Source organism: Dermacentor albipictus, chromosome 1 (assembly GCF_038994185.2).
Source record: "Dermacentor albipictus isolate Rhodes 1998 colony chromosome 1, USDA_Dalb.pri_finalv2, whole genome shotgun sequence".
Taxonomy (NCBI): domain Eukaryota; kingdom Metazoa; phylum Arthropoda; class Arachnida; order Ixodida; family Ixodidae; genus Dermacentor; species Dermacentor albipictus.
This window is the reverse complement of record NC_091821.1, coordinates 478,245,643-478,263,548: the sequence shown is the minus strand read 5'-3', so window position 1 is coordinate 478,263,548 and position 17,906 is coordinate 478,245,643. Positions and strand designations below refer to the sequence as shown.

General features: G+C 43.9%; 1 protein-coding gene across 1 annotated transcript in view; it reads left to right on the top strand.

Annotated features, from left to right (window-relative positions):
* The window catches only part of LOC139054861 (uncharacterized), a 127,123-nt gene extending 109,587 nt beyond the window's left edge, over positions 1 to 17,536 (top strand). The window contains exons 15-17 of the mRNA XM_070532529.1: positions 8,005 to 8,079; positions 10,030 to 10,224; positions 16,993 to 17,536. Of these exons, the coding sequence (XP_070388630.1) occupies positions 8,005 to 8,079; positions 10,030 to 10,224; positions 16,993 to 17,185 (463 nt within the window). The 3' untranslated portion in view covers positions 17,186 to 17,536. The remainder of the gene's footprint in view (positions 1 to 8,004; positions 8,080 to 10,029; positions 10,225 to 16,992) is intronic.
* Positions 17,537 to 17,906: the final 370 nt, after the last annotated feature.

The following is a 17,906-nucleotide window of genomic DNA, read 5'->3' as shown; positions in this document are numbered from 1 at the left end:
GGGACCCTTACAGTCGATAAAGATCGGTCAGCAACTGTAATTGTAATTGTAATGAAAATCTATGGCCCAAGCAACCCAGGATGTATGTTATGGTTTTCCTATTGCGTAGTGTTTTAACACAGCTTCGGAAAACAGAAATGAAATTGAGCTGGTTGGCAACTCCAGAATACAATTCCTGCGATGCCTCCAGAGCAACACATAATGCTCACTTCGTGCCACCTGCATCAGAGAACGGTGGCCCGTTTGGGTTGTCACCTATATGCAGTAGAATTCCAACGGCACTACACCTCACACACTGTAAAACAGATAGGTGAATGTGCTTATTTCAGTAGAGTTGGTGCCGGTAGCTGGGAATGTGGCATGCGACAAACTGGGAGTAGATTTGCTGGTACTGAAATAAGAAACCGAGTGCGCGCTGGCGTTTTCTTTTGAGATGGACGGGCAATTATTGCGGAGAAGCTGCTGCAGTGAGTGGTTATGGTTCTTGTCGCGTGTGGCTCATGCCTTTTGTTGTTTACATGGGATCTAGCAGCCAGAAAACATTTCATACACAGGCCCATATTGTACACATTCACAGGCACAGTCTCACTCACAGGCACAGTCACAGTCTTGGTACACAGGCCCATATCGAGTGCTGCGTGCCGTGACTCCAGTTACGTACGAAATCGCCCCAGTCAGTACCAGTTCCTCTCTGCCCCGAATTCCACTGATGTTGTGCATGTCATACGCCTGAAACCATATTACTCTCCTGTTATCACCAATACAGTATTTAGACACACCGGGACAGTGCTTCTGCCGCCGGGGATAATGATACATGCATATTGAGTGTTTCTTGTGGATGATGCATGTGGGCATTCCGACGACGACAAACGCTTTATGGCTGTCGAGCTGTCGACTGAACTGGCCAGCGCTGCAGTTATCCTTTGTAAATATACTTTGTTAATAGTCTCCAGTTCTTAATCTTTAGTTTACGTAACAATATGATCGCAGTTTGGCAATGTACCGAACGTTGATGCCGAAAGATCATGTTTTCCAAGAACGTATGACCCACCGTGGTTACTTGGTGGCTGTGATGATGGGCTGCTAAGCACGAGTCACGGGATCGTATGCCGGGCATGGCAGCCGCATTTCGATGGGGGCAAAATGTGAGAACACCCATGTACTTAGCTTTAGGTGCACGTTAAGGGTGGATCCACACGACGGACTAAATCCATCCTTTCCGCGACGGTCGGCGCATCACGTGACTATGCGTTGGATTCATGCTGTCCACATGTCGTCCGCGACCCACACGGACGCAAAATGCCGAGCTATTTTTCACATCAGGATTCTGAGGGTCGAAAGCTGCAGATTTAGCTTAGGATGCTCTACAGTCTGGCAACAAGCGTGGCTTTTGGATCTTTCTGAAACAGCTTCATCGCTGTTGACACCATTCATGCCTGCTTGCGCGCGCGACTCGGGCAAGAGCAGCTGCAATGAACTTGAGCGATGAGGCAACTTCTTCTTGCATCTCGTGGAGCAGTACTCCGTGTTGTGGGACACTACTCTTACTGATTATGCGGACACGAGAGCGAAAGAAAGAGACGATTTGGCAGCAACTGAAGAAACTGGTCTCTTGTTACTCAAAGCAGCCTCCGGTATTCCTCAATGTCACTGACCAACAGCTCTCGGTACAAGTGGTTTTGCATACTGAGATGCGTGTTGGCGATATAGTCCTTTTGCCAACAAGACCTCTTTCGATGAAACAAGTACTTGTCATCATACAATTCGGACAAAACAGCCATTGCGGCCAACCGTCAGTTCCTTTCAATCTCCATCTTTATTCAGAGTGAAAAACTTGTATGACAAAGTCTTTATTACACCAATGGCGCCATCTAGAGTGAGCAGAAACAAGCAAACATTTTTAACTTACGGCCACTGAGATTTGCCCAGGCTGCCGCAACATCCTCGAGGCTATGTTCAGCCAATACAGCCACTCAGCCTACACGCTGAGAGTGTGAGTATGGCTTTTGGAAATGGTGCCCACTCATCACGAATACTTTGCTGTTGAAGCTTCTGGACACAAATTTAAACCAAATACAAGCCTCAGTTTGAAAGTTACGGGCCACGCAGTGGACGACGACGACTTGACAAGGTCAATGCAGACGGTAGTCGCTTCGGGCGGTTCCTCCATCTTTATTTTTCTGCCGTGGTCTTCTGCTCACTCCGTCCGTTGTCTGGATGCGCTTCGCAGCCGGACAGGCAGCGGAATAAGCGTCTGCGGAACAGATTTTCGCAGCGCCGTCCATCGTGTGGGTTCACCATAAGGAACCCCAGGTGGTCCAAATTTCCGTAGTCCCCACTACGGTGTGCCTCATAATCAGATCATGGTTTTCCAACATAAAACCCCATAATTTGTTTTTTAAAGAATGTATGAATTGGTAAAAAGAAGCATAAATGTATTGGGTCATTTTTGGTATTTCTCACTAGCGAACATTGGTGCCGGGAAATGGTACGTAACAGGATTATACCTTAGAGACTGTACCAGGGGCGTAGCCGGGGGGGGGGGCTTATGGGGCTTCAGCACACCCCCCCCCCCCCCCCCCGAAATTTTTTCGTGCTGTCCATGCGCCGCCGACCAAAGCGACCCCCTGCGCCGGAAATCACTCTGGATTTTGTCTAGAATGTCTTTTTGACACTCGAAAAGAGATTGAACCGCGAAGATTGCGAACTCGGGCTGGATTTCGTGGGAACGCCCATACACCGGCAGTCATATAACGCCAAGCAGTCCCGTCCGAGCACAAAGTTTCAAGGGCGCTTTGATGGTGAGCGGCCTCGCCGCGGCATCTCACTGAGGCCACGGAATCTATGGAGCGCATGGATACCAATTGCGAAACTTTATAGGTATAAATCTCATAAGCTCTTGATGTGAAAGGTGCATTGACATTTCCAAAGTTGTGCTTTATATTTTCAATTGCGGAACTTTGTGGGTTTAATGTTGTTATAAACATTTGATGCCAAAGGTCCATTGACTTTTCTAAAGTCTCACATCGGAACATACAACGAGACAAGCCAAATCAACACACTAGCAGACCAGTTGACAAAGCACGCAGCGAGGTCCAATGAGACGATGCGTTGGGGTGGTTCATTTGTGCCGTCATGTCACATAAAAAAATATCAACATTTTTTTTTAACCTACGCCAAAACATCCATGTCAAGACACTAAAGCCAGCCAAAGTAACTACGTTCTTATTTATTTTTTCTGCTTTGACATTTATTCGCGAGGACACATTCAGCCTCTTCAATTTTTTTTTTTTGTTCTCGCTACCCTACCCGCGGGCTGTCAGAGCGACCCAGAGCACATGTTTTTCTCGTATGGCCCCGACCACCGCGCGGTGCACTTCGGTGGGCGTTTGGTTTGCTCTGGCCGAGTGGATTTTCACCTGACAGAGTTTTGGAAGCTTTCTGGCTAGCAGACGAGAAAAAAAAAAAAACAATGGTCGCTCGCCGCCATCACTGCGGGGACTCGAAGGATTGCACCGCATTCCTTGAGCAAAACCTTTCCGGAAAGTCTTGTTTCGCTGGTGTAGGATACTGAGCAGTATGCGTATGGTTCTCAATGGGCCAATCAGCTCATTTTTTCTTCGGTATTAATACCGTAGCCTCATTAGGTGCCCGATGTAGGCATTCGATTCTGGCCAACATACTTTCCTATGCGTTTTTTTTTTTTTTCATTTTGGTGCCTCCGCCCCACAGAAAAAAAAAATACATTGTTGCGGCACAGCGAATTGTCGCATGGTGAAAGTTCAATTTTGATACTTCTTTTGCGGAAAGTAATGGGCGACGGGATGCTTCAGTTTCCGGATACGTTTATTATATTACTGCGAAAGCAATTATATGGACACTCCAGGCGCATTCCTGCCGTCGCCGTCGCCCTCATGTTTCGTATAAAGTCCAAGGGTGATAACATCGTGACTACGCGCTGCATGCTGTATGTTCGAGTGAAAGCGTAGGAGGGGAGGTGGAATGAGTGAGCCGACGATGGTGGCGCAGTCTTGTGTGCGCAAAGGAGAAAAGAGGGGAGCAAGCGCGCCGCCTTCCGTCGCGCGCAATACATCGGGGGGAGTGGATGGAATGGGGGCGGAATCTAGGATTCTGTGGATCTATGATTGTGCAACATGTTTATTTGCCTTGTTTGATGCATTACATACAGTTACTTTTTCTTACATACATAGACTCATTGGAGACTTATACGTATACTTAAATATCTTGTTGCAAGGTTTTGTGTATACATGCAGTGAACTTTGTTTCCAGTGACACTTTTTTGTCCTCTATCAAGCCGTATTTTCGCATTTGTATGTCCCATTGTACCTTGGCATTTCTAATGTACGAGGGCGAGTCAAATGAATGTGCGCCTACCCTAACCGCGCAATAAAGGTTCGGTTCATTATCTGCGAGGCATGCCCGTAGGAGAACGGCATGTCTCATTTACAAAAGTGACACGCAGGTGTGAAGATAACTGTTCTGTAATGCTCTCATACACTGGGTTGAATATGGTTGCGTCGCATGGTGGACACTTCAAAAGTTGAACAGCTCGGTGTCGCGAAGTTTTTGACAGCTAAAGGTGTTTCCAAAACAGAAATTAATCGCCGTATGGCTGCCGTTTACGTTGAACACGGCATTTCATTGACCACTGAAGCGTTGGAGCAAACGGTTTAAAGGACGTTGTAAAGACATTCCAAGACCGGGCCAAAACCATCGTGCAATCACCCCCCACACAATTTCAAAGGTTCATGAGCTGATGAAACAAGAAGGGAGCATAAGCATCGATGAACTGGCAGACCGTCTGAACATCAGTCACGGTTCGGTTCACGCCATAATTCATGAGCTTCTCGGTTATCGGCTCTTTGGTGCGCAATGGATCCCCAAGATTTTGATCCATCGCGAGAAGACGGAGAAGTTTCGCGCTGCCTTGACTCATCTGATCGGGTATCACAATGAGGATGACGACTTCTTGTTTGCAGTTGTGATTGGGGACGAACCTTGATGCCACTACTACGAGCCTGAAACACGACGGCAAAGCTTAGAGTGGAAACATACGAATTTACCACGCCCAAAGAACGCAAAGGCCATCATTTCCGCTGGAAAGGTGTTGTTGACTTTTTTTTTTCGGTCGTCGGGGTCCATTACTGATAGAATTTGCTAAATCTTGAGAGGCTATCAATTGTTTCCGATATTGTAAAACGGCAGAACGGCAGTGTGTCACAATCAAGAACGAACAACGTGGAAAATTGACGAAAGGGGTCATCTTGTTCCACGACAATGCCTGTCCCCACGTCGCTTATGTGGTTAATACAAAGCTGGCAAAATTCATGTGGGAAACGCTGCAACATCCACCATACAGCTCAGACCTGTCACCTTGCGACTTCTAATTTTCGGGCAGCCGAAAAAACAGCTCAAGGGAACCAGATACAGACTTTTTGAAGCAGAAACCCAAGGAGTTTTATAAGACAGGAATCACGCGACTCGTTAGTCAATGGGACAAATGTCTAAATTCTCATGAAGACTACTTTTAAATAAAGTACCCCGTTTTTGACTCACATTCATTTGACTTGCCCTCGTATATCCTGCAGAATTCCTGCTTTTTATACGTGCCCTCTCTTGCGACTATGATTTCGGTGCAATTACTCACGATACACGACCGATGACAGCTGCTCCTGCGTGATACATTAAAACAAATTACAGCGTCATTGAGATTTTTCACTGGCCATTGCATATATACAAGAATGTAAGCACGGTTCTTGAATGACAAAGTTTCGTTAACATATTTGTCCTCAACTTGTTCAGTTCATTGCCTTTTAATTTTTCATATCAGTGGCATGCACTGCTTTCCTGGTTTCGAACTGATATAGTTCTAAAGTTCGTGTAATATTTTCTTTACTTAAGTAGACAAAAATATGGAAGCATTGATACCAGTTATTTTGGGCAAAAGTTTTGGCACATACGAGTATATTCTCTTGTGAAAAAATACATATTTTATTGTTCTGACTGTGCGTAGCGTTCAAGAATTCGTTTGCAGCATCTTTGGCAATGACAATGCAGTTATTATTCATGGATTTGATCCCTTGAGAAATTGTTTAAGAGGAAGCTTTAGCTCGGGCCCAATCCGACGCGGCCTATTCAAATACTTGTAAAACGTGGAAACACTTTTCTTAGATAATCCTGCTAATCGCTTTTGTTGAAATTCGTTGCATTTGAGAGAGAAAGTTAAATCCTAGTTCTGTTGGAAACACAACTTCGATTTAGGGCCTGAATTTTGTTTAAAATATTTTAAAAAATTCGAAAGATCGAAAAAATAGAAGCACGACGTTTACAAACTAATAGCTATGCATGAAGAACAGACATTGTGGTTCTGTAAACGGCATCTATTATAACAGTCAAAGCGGACAAGTTTGCTATGTTAATTTGTATCTTACGTGAATTGGTTACGTTGTGTACAAGGTTCTGCACAAGCCGTATTTCCACAATACTAAATTTTTTTTAGATTCATGTGTAACATATCCATTTTGTCCGCTGTAGATGTACTATTAGATGCAATTCACAGAATTGTGATATAATTTTTCATTGTTGAGTCACGGAGTTTTAAACTTGATAGTTTCGTTTTCTGAAAATTTTCGTTTGGCCTATTTTTAATAAATAATTGACCACCTAAATGAAAAATTCGAAACGAGTAGTCACTAGAATTAAACTTCTTCCTTTAAATGCAACAAACCTCCTCAAATTTGGTGAAGTGGTTGCAGGGAAAAACGAATTCCCCTTCTACATGTATTTAAATAGGAGCACCCGAGCTAAAGCTTCCTCAAACAAAATATTTGGCTACGCCACTGGCCCCATATATATATATATATATATATATATATATATATGTACATGGGGCCAGTGGCGTAGCCCCCCCCGAACAAAATTTCTGGCTACGCCACTGGACTCTACCATATGTCCCATGACAGTGGCCCCTGCCCCTTCCCACTATTGGTGTGCTTCACCACATTGCATTGTGTATGCTTGACTGCGTAACACTACTGTATTGTCACAAAGGTGAGTTTTGGGAACCGGCACTATGCAACGCTTTTTAGACCCTTGCCATGCTTTCCGCACTTCGAAGTCACTGTGGAGGATGACGAAAGGTGAATCAGTGCCATCCCTACAGGGGCGAATCCTTTCAATGAGAAACACCCATAAGAACTGGAAGTGTGGTAGTGAATGTCTCAGCAGCTTAGCCTAGCGTTATAGATACCCATGATGGCTTCAATGGTTCAGCTAGCTGCGGCTGCCAGCAGACCGACATGTGAGAGTGCTGGTTTGAGTCTGTGAGATAATCCAAACAGCGACAGCGGTGTTTTCAATTAATGCCTTTTTGGACCTGCTCTCATGGCAGAAAGTCAGATGACGAAGGGTCTGAAATATCGGACGTTCTTATGCATTAGCTCCATGGGGTACGTGGCAGTGCTGCGAAGGCACCCCAATTATCAGGCATGTCTCAAAAATTGGTTATTGACTGTATTACAATTTATTACATGATACCCTTCTTCTTCTCTCTCACCTATTTGAAAGCAGGCAATGTGATCTGCAAGTATAGGGCTGTGTTGACTAGGTCTGTTTTCGCATTCAACGACATTAACTACTTTGATTGTTCCAAATTAAAGAATGTGTGCCATTAATGATGTATCCAGATGCGCCACAAACCAGGCACCACAAACCATCATGTCTCTGGTGTGTTAGGGCCACCACAAATGGGCATTCTTTCTGCTGGCAGGCTGGAAATCTTTCAAAGTAATCTCAGCTGCCTGTTCCTGCATCTCTCATCAGCTCTTTTTGCTCCGTGTGTGCTTGTGCCTGCAAGCTGCAACACTTAACTCATCACCTGACTGGTCAGACCAGTCCATGCCTGATCTGCACTTTGTTGTCTGTATGTGCCATCACCAGACACTATCAACACTGTAGCATGAATCTGGTGCATCCGGTGTGCAGGTTGGCACCAGGAACATACCTGCTGACTCATGAGGCAGGCGAGGCCCATGCTCAGCTGTTGACACCTGGAACAGGGTGAGTTCTCTGCCCCCAGTGTGCAGCTTTGCACTGCTTTTTTAATTCCAAACCAGCAATGGATTGGCTACTTTCCTTGCTCTGTAATGAACTTTTGACTCGCAGTAATTCACCTGGATTATTTAGTATCGCGTTTGTTCGAATAAAAACTGGAAATTGTTAGAGAGCTAGGTTTTCAATGCAGCTTAAAGTTACCTAATTTAAGCATTTTTGTCTTCCCAAAACAGTGCAACATAACCAAACAAAGCTGGCAATAATGTGTTAACTAGGCATCGGTAATCACAGTGGGTCTGTCTTTTACAGCCACACTTTCATGTACCTTGAGAGGCACTGCCATGAAGTGGCATTGTAATCTTAGTCATGTATTACTGACTTTGGTGTTTAGAGGTGAGAATTATGTAGGAATGTAAGGGTTCACTTGTTTTTTGCAACCTGTCCATTACCACATGCTTGTCTGCATGTGCACTTGAGTTGCACAACTGAATATGTGAAATTCTTTTGTTTGTGTAGGTAGTCATCTATATAGGAACTCATAATTCTGTTTTGTGCCACATTTTGTTAGACTTTGGATAAATGGAGCTTTCGATAATCAAATGTATATGGCCTTTAAGAGCTGGTATTCATGTATATTAGCTGTAACTAAAGTTGCTTGTTGCATTCTTAGGTGCTTTTTAAGCATCAGGTGGCATTTATAGCAAAATAAGGAGTACCAGTCGCTCGCCAATTACTCTTAGGAACAAGAAATTGGCGCAGGGCTGTGTTCAGTTTATGTGCTTGAGAAGTGACCCAATGACGTGCATAAATTTAAGGAAACTGTCAAGTGTTTAAAGAAACCTCTGAAGAGAAATGTGTGCGGTTTTTTATTTATTAACCAGCGCCTGCTTTTTTGCCGTGAAAATGAGCCTGTCACCTGACTATATTGTGATGTGAGATGAGCTGAGCTTAGTTCATTGCCACTGTTACGAGAAAGGAGCATTCTCTGCTGAGCATGGGATCGCTGGCTGCCTTCCTGGCCTAGAAGCCATCTCCCAATGGGGATAGAATGCAAAAACACTTGTACACTGCACTTCAGCTTCACGTGAAAGAACCACAAGGCCTGTAGTATGTAAGGGTTCTTTTTGTATGATTCTATTCATTTGTTATTCATCCTGCTGAGTGGCCAATCTTGATGATAGAAGGACGTCAACTTCATGTGAATCATTATGAAGGCAAAAAAGAAAAGGAAAATAGGAAGAATCTTTGCATATCATAGACCCAGGCAGTCAAAATTAGCCTGAAGCCCTGCACAACGTTTTCTCTTAGTCTCTTTGTAGGTTTAGCATGTTAGGGGGAGGATTCAGCTTGAGGCCAGCTTCGATGCTGCCTATTCATATACCTGTAAAATGCAGAAAGATTTTATGAAACAACCCCTGGACCAGTTTGAATGAAATTTGTTTGATTTGAGAGAGAAAATTAAACTCTAGTGACTGCAGCAAGCGAAATTTAGATTTGGGACCTGGAATTCAGAAAGTTGCCAAAAATTGATTGAAGCATGAAGTTTACAGATCTGTAACTGTGCATCAAAAACAGATATCGCAGTTCAGTAAATTGCATTTGTCAGAACATCTAAATTTGTGATCTTCAACAGCTTTTATTCAAATATTGATGGCATAAACTAAAATTCTGTTTTCTAGTCACTGGATCTTGACATTTGTTTTTAAATGCAACAAACTTCATCACATTCGGTGCATTGAGTGCCACGAAAAACTATTTCTCCGTTCGCATGTATTTAGATATATAAAGGCTTCGAGCTAAAGAGCTTCCTCAAAAACCCCACTGAATAATTTATTTCTTTGAGGGGCCAAATATTCTCTCTTTGTAGCTTTCTGCTACAGAAATTGAATTTTCCTTTCATGAGAAATCCCCCTGTCCTGTGGATTCCTGTTGAGAACACTTCAGGTGCATTTGCAGGGACGGATGGGATTTGCATGCCGAGCTAGATCGTCGTGCCCCACAAAGGCCTTCTGCCACAGCCATGAGCAAAGCCCACACTTCACCGTGGCCAGTGCCACCACTGGACCCGGAAGTGCTTTTCCCGGACCACTTCCAGCGGGGACGTGTTCCGCTCACGTTCCCACCTCGTCAATTCGAGGCAGCAGCACAGCTGTAAGTGCAGTTCATGCCTTTGTTTCTTAGCTGTGAAATACACTTGACGCCTGTTAATGTTGTATTAGTGTAATAGTATATTAGCATTGTTAATTCTCAAACATCTGATAATTCAGTATTGTCCTCTGGTCCCGGCAGGTGTATGAATTATTTGATGGAATCAAATTCTTGTTAATTTGAACTCATTTGGACGTACATCAGTTAGTTTTGACAACTCTTGAAGCTTGGAAAACGCGGAGCACCGCAAAAGTGCTAGAATGGTGCTAGCGTCCAACTGATACATGGCGTCCACGTCGCCATAGTCATCAGTGGGCATCTAACGTGAACGACAGGAACACCGGAACGCTATATGGCTAGTTATGAGTTTATATCACGGGTGTGGGAATATCAAATATCATGGAATCGAATAGGTAAAGCATTCGAATAATTTTATTTGTGAATCGAGTATCTGCAATGAGACTTTTCTAATATTGAATATATTTGGTGTAAAGACCAGCACATTGCCATATGTCGCGTGTGCCGTGAAATCCCTCGTGCTCGATGCTGCTCAAGTGAGCGTTCCACTTCGTTTTCAGTGTAATAGGAGTGCTGAGCGTGCCTCAGACGGGCCGCTCCGGCTGACACGGCAGTGTACTTCATCACTGCGAGCACTCCCTAATGTCAGCTCAATACAAGGCTCGCACACACAGTGCTCAAACAAACGACACCGCGTCGGCCGGGTCTGCTTCTAAAATTGTACTTGCTGAAATGTTGATGTGCCAGTCAGCAGATGTTAAGGGGGGACCCTGCGGTTCAAAACTTGTTTTTTTAATTTTTGATCGATTTGATAAAACTTGGTGAGTTTATGTATTTCAATGTGCTAGTTTTAAATATACATTCAGTTTTCTTGCAATGTAAATAACTTTCCAGGAATTGCAGAAATTCTGCTTTAGTGCATAATTTGCTTGGAGGTTAGCTAGCTACTAAACTGTACATGCCATGATAAATATCGACATACGAAAATGATGTGGAACTAACAAAGAGTGCAAATAAGTAAGCATGGTGTTCTAACCCAATTTTATATGAAATGAGAACATTGCAAGCTTCAGTGAGAGAAATCCATCAAACTGCTAAAGAAAAGAAACATTTTAAAAAAATTTTAATAAATGCAACAATGTACTTATTTGCACTCTACATAGGTTTGCCTTTATGGAAAAAAAAAGGAATTGCAGTGGTAGCATAAGTAGGAGCAGAGATTATGCACCTCCAATAGGGCATTATCATCGAAATTGTGGTTTAGACAAAACAATGAAAAACATTTCACAACCGATATATTGAAATAAAGTTTGAAAAAACGGACCAAATGCCATCAGTAGGTACTAGGTATAATTCGTGGACGTTTGGCCGTTGCTGGTCGGCGACACAGCATGCACTACGAGTACGTTCACTTCAAAAGGACTACACATTCTCGGCCCCTTAATTCCCTGCGAGCTCCATCCTGACGCAACTTCACCGCAGGTCTCGCAAACCACAGTCAGTTTAGTAGCGAGACCGTAATCCTGATCGTTCCGCACCAGCTACGCAGAACCACGGCAAGTATTACATGAGAAAATGCCGAGAAGATTGTTCACTGCTGCAAGTCCGACGACAACGTATGAAGTAGCGGGCCTCGCAGCCAAGGCTGTTGCACTATCGGTGGACGGATCTTCAACAAAACGCTGAATCTTTCGCTCTGTGGCCGTCGTATATGCAATCTTGTTGAGCCTAGCATTCTCATGTGCTCTTATGTCATCCACTTCTTCTTCAGTTATGACAGCTGTGTTCAATTCTTATGCGAGTGTAACCGGCGTGTGGATATGCATGATCCGGCAAAGCAGTTGAGGTGTTGACATTCGGCGGTGGTACGACTTCAGCGACAAGCTGTCAGGTATCTTGTGCCAACTGCAACGACGGAATTGCTTTTGGAAGTATATTGCGTCTCGCACGTTTCCAAGCCCATAACAATTCACGGAACGAAACTTTGTTGGACCTCCAGTGTACCCAGCATCGCAGTTGCAAGACTAAGACAAAATGGTGGCTGTTTTCGTCGTTTGAGCGCCCGTGGTCCTTGGAGCCAATCATGACTCGCCATCTTGGTCACATGCTCAAACTGACCAATAGTAGCGTGCGCCACGAATGCCCTTTCCTCGTTTTTTTTTTGTGACTGCAGCGCCGGCAATGCTGCCAAGCGATGAATAAAGAAAGCCAGAAACATGAGCTTTCACATGGTACAAAAATGGCGCTGGCAGAGAGCGTAGTTATTGAGTTATGGGCAACGAAAATCAGGCATGATTTGTTCCCAATTAAAAGGGCCACGCTTGCAGACTCTCACCTTTAGATTATGATAACGAAAGAAGTATGCGGTATTTTGTAACCAAATTTCGGTGATAGACGCGAAAACGCATCAAGAACGCGGAAAATAAATATTTAAAATTCGAATTTTTGGCCGATTTTCGGTCCCAAAGACCCGGGTCTCCCCTTAAATATTATTGCTTACATGCAAAAGGAAAGCAGAGACACCTTTGCTCTTTCCCTACATGTCATGCTTTGATGATCGTGTGTGATAATCAGCACTAGCAGTCTGAGTAAGACTCGCTTTATGCATTTTATTTAGAAGACAACTCAGTTTTACGCAGCATACAAAGTCCAAACCAGACAAATGTGTACACAACACAAGGCACAACAACATGTACAGACAGATGTCAAAAACACACATTTTAAAGTAGTAAAGGTTCACAAAGTACCCTCAATTATGCACAACACGAATTCTAAGTCAGTGAATATTCCTGAAGTATTTATGCTGTCAAACGTTTCATAACCACCAATAAACCAATATCCACGCAGATATGTGAAAAGAAACACCACTGGTTTCTCAAAAAAAAAAAAAGAACACGCACCTTAAAAATGCATGTGTACAGCAGCAGTAAGAACAGTGCTGCATACAAACTGGCAGAACTGTACACCCAGCCTCACCATTCAAGCAAAACATTTTAATGCGTAACATTCTTTGGCTGGTATACAAGGGGTTTGTGAGAACGCTTCAGATCGACCGCAATTTTTGCATTCTGTATAACAACGAACCTATAGCACCATTTATAAAATTCCAATCAGCTTGTATGTAGCCCCATCTGAACTACCTCTACGTACCTTATTTACTCGAACCTAGACTGGCCCCGATTCTAAGCCGACCCCCCAAATGTCTGGTCTGGTCCCGCACACCGCCGGCAACAGGCTTTTCCTCGGCAGAGGATACACACGCGTTCCCTGTTTGATGGTGGGTGTGCCTTCCGGTGGCATCGTTGGCACGTGGAGACCTCGTGTTGCACGCAGGAGATGCTAGGTTCCAGACTGCGACCGAATAGTGCAGCCAAGCTGTCTCGAAATACCCCCCAATGTCTGAAGCCAGAAAAAAATTAAAAACTTACCTCAAATGTAGGCCAAACAAAAAAGTGAAGATAGCGCTCACAAAATGCAAACAGCATTTATTAACATGAACATGCCAAGCTCACTCTACGTTATCATCGCTGCTAGCCTTGTCGCATTAGACCAGACCACACGCATGCTTGCGGACGCTCGCCCATGCATGCACAGACAGTGCATGCATGGCTCGCACGCATCGAAACGCGGCGCAATCTTTGTGAACAGCTCCTCTCTGTTATTGCACGTTAATTGTCCCTATCGCTGTCATCTCCTCATTGCAGCACACGCAAAAAGCATCCCCCGTTGTCCCCTCCAATGACATACTTTTTCTCATCAATCCCTGTACTGACTGCTGTTTTGTACATAGCGGTTGCAGGCAAGTGTACCATATTTACTCGAATATAAGTCAACCCATATGTTTTTATTAAAACGAACTCTGAAACATCTTTACATAGGAAACTCAATTATACGACTATGAGGGGACCATGCAACACAGTTGTATTATCCGGGTGTCGTGTAATAAAAGAACTAAGAATGCAGGCAGTGACGCTTAGTCTTGCCCATAAAACGGGTACACCTTGCCTGAATAAGTCCGTGGCACGAACCTGCACTGCTCCAAGGAAGGTAGATTAAATTATTTTTTAAAAAAATGACAACCAAGCATTTAATTAAAGGTGTAAGAGAATCTTTATTCTCACCTTTAAAAAATATCAGTGATATTTTTCTAGACGTTTGCCCAGCCACGATGCATTGGCTTCTTGAGAGCTGCAACACCTGGCAGCAACTCGTCGACATCGTCGTGTGCACAATGAAGCCACCAAATGTTGTCGGCGCTGTGCAACACTGCCACGTAGGTTGAATGAACAGGCAATTCGGGAAGAAAGTTCTCTTCACTTGTCGTCTGAGGTGGAGACGGCTTTTCTTGGGCAGTATTCTTGGGCAATCCCTTTCGGAGATAGTTTCACATTTGCGAAATTTTTCATGACTCTGCACCAAACGTGTCCTCGGCAAGTGTTTTTGACATTGTGCCAAGCTAGTTATCAGTGCCAAGAGCACTATCGACCATATACTTCGAGCGGTTCGGTACCAGGATGAGCTGAGTCTTGCACTAGGCACTAAGAGGTCTACAGGGCCCTTCCAACCAGCCTCACATTTAAAGAGTGCCTCCCGCTGGTCCTGCCATGCGCACATTGTTGATGCTGAGCCACGGCAGAGTTTTCCTACTTCTCGGCCATGAGAATGGCTTGTCTTTCGAAGCGGGCCTCATATTGAATATCGAATACGCTATGTCACCATAGTATCACGAATAAGCGGAGTCAAAGTGCGAAAGACTACATGGCACTGCAGCACCGTAACCTATGCTGTAACTGTAACACAAGTACAGTTGGTGTCGATTCCAACAAAAAACAAGTTTTGACTCAGGTTGACTTTTCTATAGATTGGATGGAAATGTAAAGGCATAAGTTGTCAACATAATGCTAAGTACCATGGAACATAGGAAATTTGTTTTAAAATTGCAAATTTTGCCGCCATTCGAATGTAATGCAAATGTAGTCTGTTATCAGCTGGCTGCGGTGTGCTCAGGTGCCAGTCTGTGTCTGCTTAGGGCTTTCTTTTTTTCTCAGACGTTACCAGAGAGGCATTGCACAACATGGGATCAGCATAAAATTGCATCATATAATCAAGGCTTTTAATACATTATGTTTATGGGGGTTTTGGCGGGACCAAACCAATTCGTTGTAAAATGCAGGTCGTCACATGAATGGGGGACGTATAATCAAGGTTCCACTCTATTTATCGTAAGCTCAGCCACTGTCTCACTTTCAATACCACAAGCTGCATCTTCGTCGGAACTTCCAGAGAACTAGTCCGTGTTGGATGTTTCGCAGGTGTCCTTGGCACCCTAAATGACGGGGTTCGTGTGCATCAGATATACAGCATTTCTTCAATTCAGTCTGAACATCTCTAGACTGGCTTTATACATTTACACTCTTTACGGTGGGCGCGATGGAGTAACTCCTCTAGGGGTTTTTGCTAGCCTTGTTCAAGAATATAGGTCGAGATTCTTTGCTCATGATTATAGGTCAATAACTCATTTTGGGCTAGATTTCCGAAAAACAAAAAAAGGCTTACCCATAACAGTAATATAGTAGTTCCATTTTGACTCGCTGCAATGGCTGTGTGCCCAATGTCGCAAGCATTGCGGAAGCTGTCAAGGGTGAAGAGTGCAGGATACATCACCATAGATGGACAATCTGTTGGTGACCAGCTCACTGGCGAAAAGATAGTCGGAGTCTTCGCACAGTAGTGAAAAGTGAGTCTTGGATGAAGACAGCCATGCTATGAAGGAAGTCGCAAGGCCTTTGCTGCTGTGAGCGGCTAATTAGTCTTGAGATGATGAGAATTGCAGCTTTCACACTGCTTTTGTTCATAGTAGAAACAGGATTTGCTGATAAATTCAATTGATAAAAGTGTGTTGGCGTAGTAAGCTTTTGTTTGTTTTCTTGATACCCTCGATAATTTGACGTTCAGTTAGAGTGTAGAGCGACTTTCCTTGATAAAAATTTTCCGTAAGCACTCCTGTAGTTGTGTGCATGTTGTGTATCGTGCATATATGTATGGGGTGCTAAATTTGTACATAATCCTTGTCAGCACTAAGAGTTTTGCAATATGCCTGGAAAATGTTTGTGGTTGACATTGGTTGAAGAAATGTCTGCTGGAGGGAGGGAGCACTGGAGGGATGCACATAAACATGTACCTGCTACTCTCCTGAACTTTTCATAAATTTGATGAATTCAGGCTTGTTTTCTAATTTTGCTAATGCCATGCCAAATTTGTTTAAAAAGAAAAAGTTCTGTGCACGAAAAATTTTCCTGATAGTCTCCCCAAACCCTTGTGACACTACTCTTTGAGTGGCAGCTGGCATTTGTATGTTTGCTTGATTGAATGCCGAATGTGTCATCATGTAGTAATCTCAGTGGCATCAAAATTGGGGTAGGATGTTGGTCACTCTTTTCCCCTTCAATTTGGGATGACTTGCATGGTTGAGTAGGCAGCTCGGGACTGTTCCCCTTCCAAATCACCTCTTCACATCTCTCACCACCTGCCAAGCTAGTCCAATGCCATTGTGCTATACTGATTTGCTTTTCGGCATTAAGCTGTTCTAAACATAACGACCATTGGTTGCCAGAGCTCGTGAGGGAGGAGCAGGAGGCAAGCTTTGTCCTCCAGTACAGCATATGTAATTGCAAAGGTATATTTATGTTGCACCGATTTCTGCCACCGCTCCTGGGGCTGCACCTCTAGTGGAAACACACTGTCGTATCGCAGTACTGCAAGTCCGCAAGAGCCGTCCTGGAGTAAAGCTGGCCCCTCGCGCAAGGTGGACACATCAGCCCCTAGGAGCACCATGCTTCTGCGCAGCGGCAACATTGTCTCGCCCCCAAAGAACCCCATCCGCCGTGGCATGTTTCGTGGCAGAGGCCGTCCACGCAACGTGCCGGCCACACGCGGCGCATTGTGATCAATGGTCAGACAACATCCAGCATGGTTGGACACTGATTCATGTTGAAGGACGTTGATCAAAAAGAGTAGCGTGAGGACATGTTGAGAGATATGTGCTAACTAGGCAGGGAGAGAGAGAGAAATTCATTTAAGAAGCAGATGAAGAGGATCGTCACCAGGTGGTGACGTCCTTAGTGAAAAAAAAAAAAACAATGGAGCTGTGCCTTGTTTTTTGTTGTCAAAGTGAACAAAGTTTGCTTGTGGGAGTTGAAACACCTTTTGACACTTCTCACGTTTTTGGTTAGCATCCTGCTTGTCTTTATTTATTTATTTATTTATTTATTTATTTATTAAGTACTGCTAGCCTGAATTCCAGGCCTTAAGCAGGAGTGGGTTACTCTTCGGTACAAATATACCTGAACAACAAAAAGAGCACACATACAAAAAAATGTAACTGGAGAAAAAGTGAATGTTGTGTGAAGTACGGCACTGAATTATATAATTTCAAATGGTAAAGTGTTATATATATGAACACACATATCGCAATAGTAGATATATGAATACACATCAAGACATATACAAGTGCGTTGCTCAACAATTGACAATGTGAAGGAAACAAGAGAAAAAAAGGGTATTTGGTTCGATGCGTTATACATGTCAATGCGATGCACAATATAAAGAAAACATAACTGTAAAAACATCAAAATAAAGAAAAGCAGGAGATAAGTGCGACGCTTTCA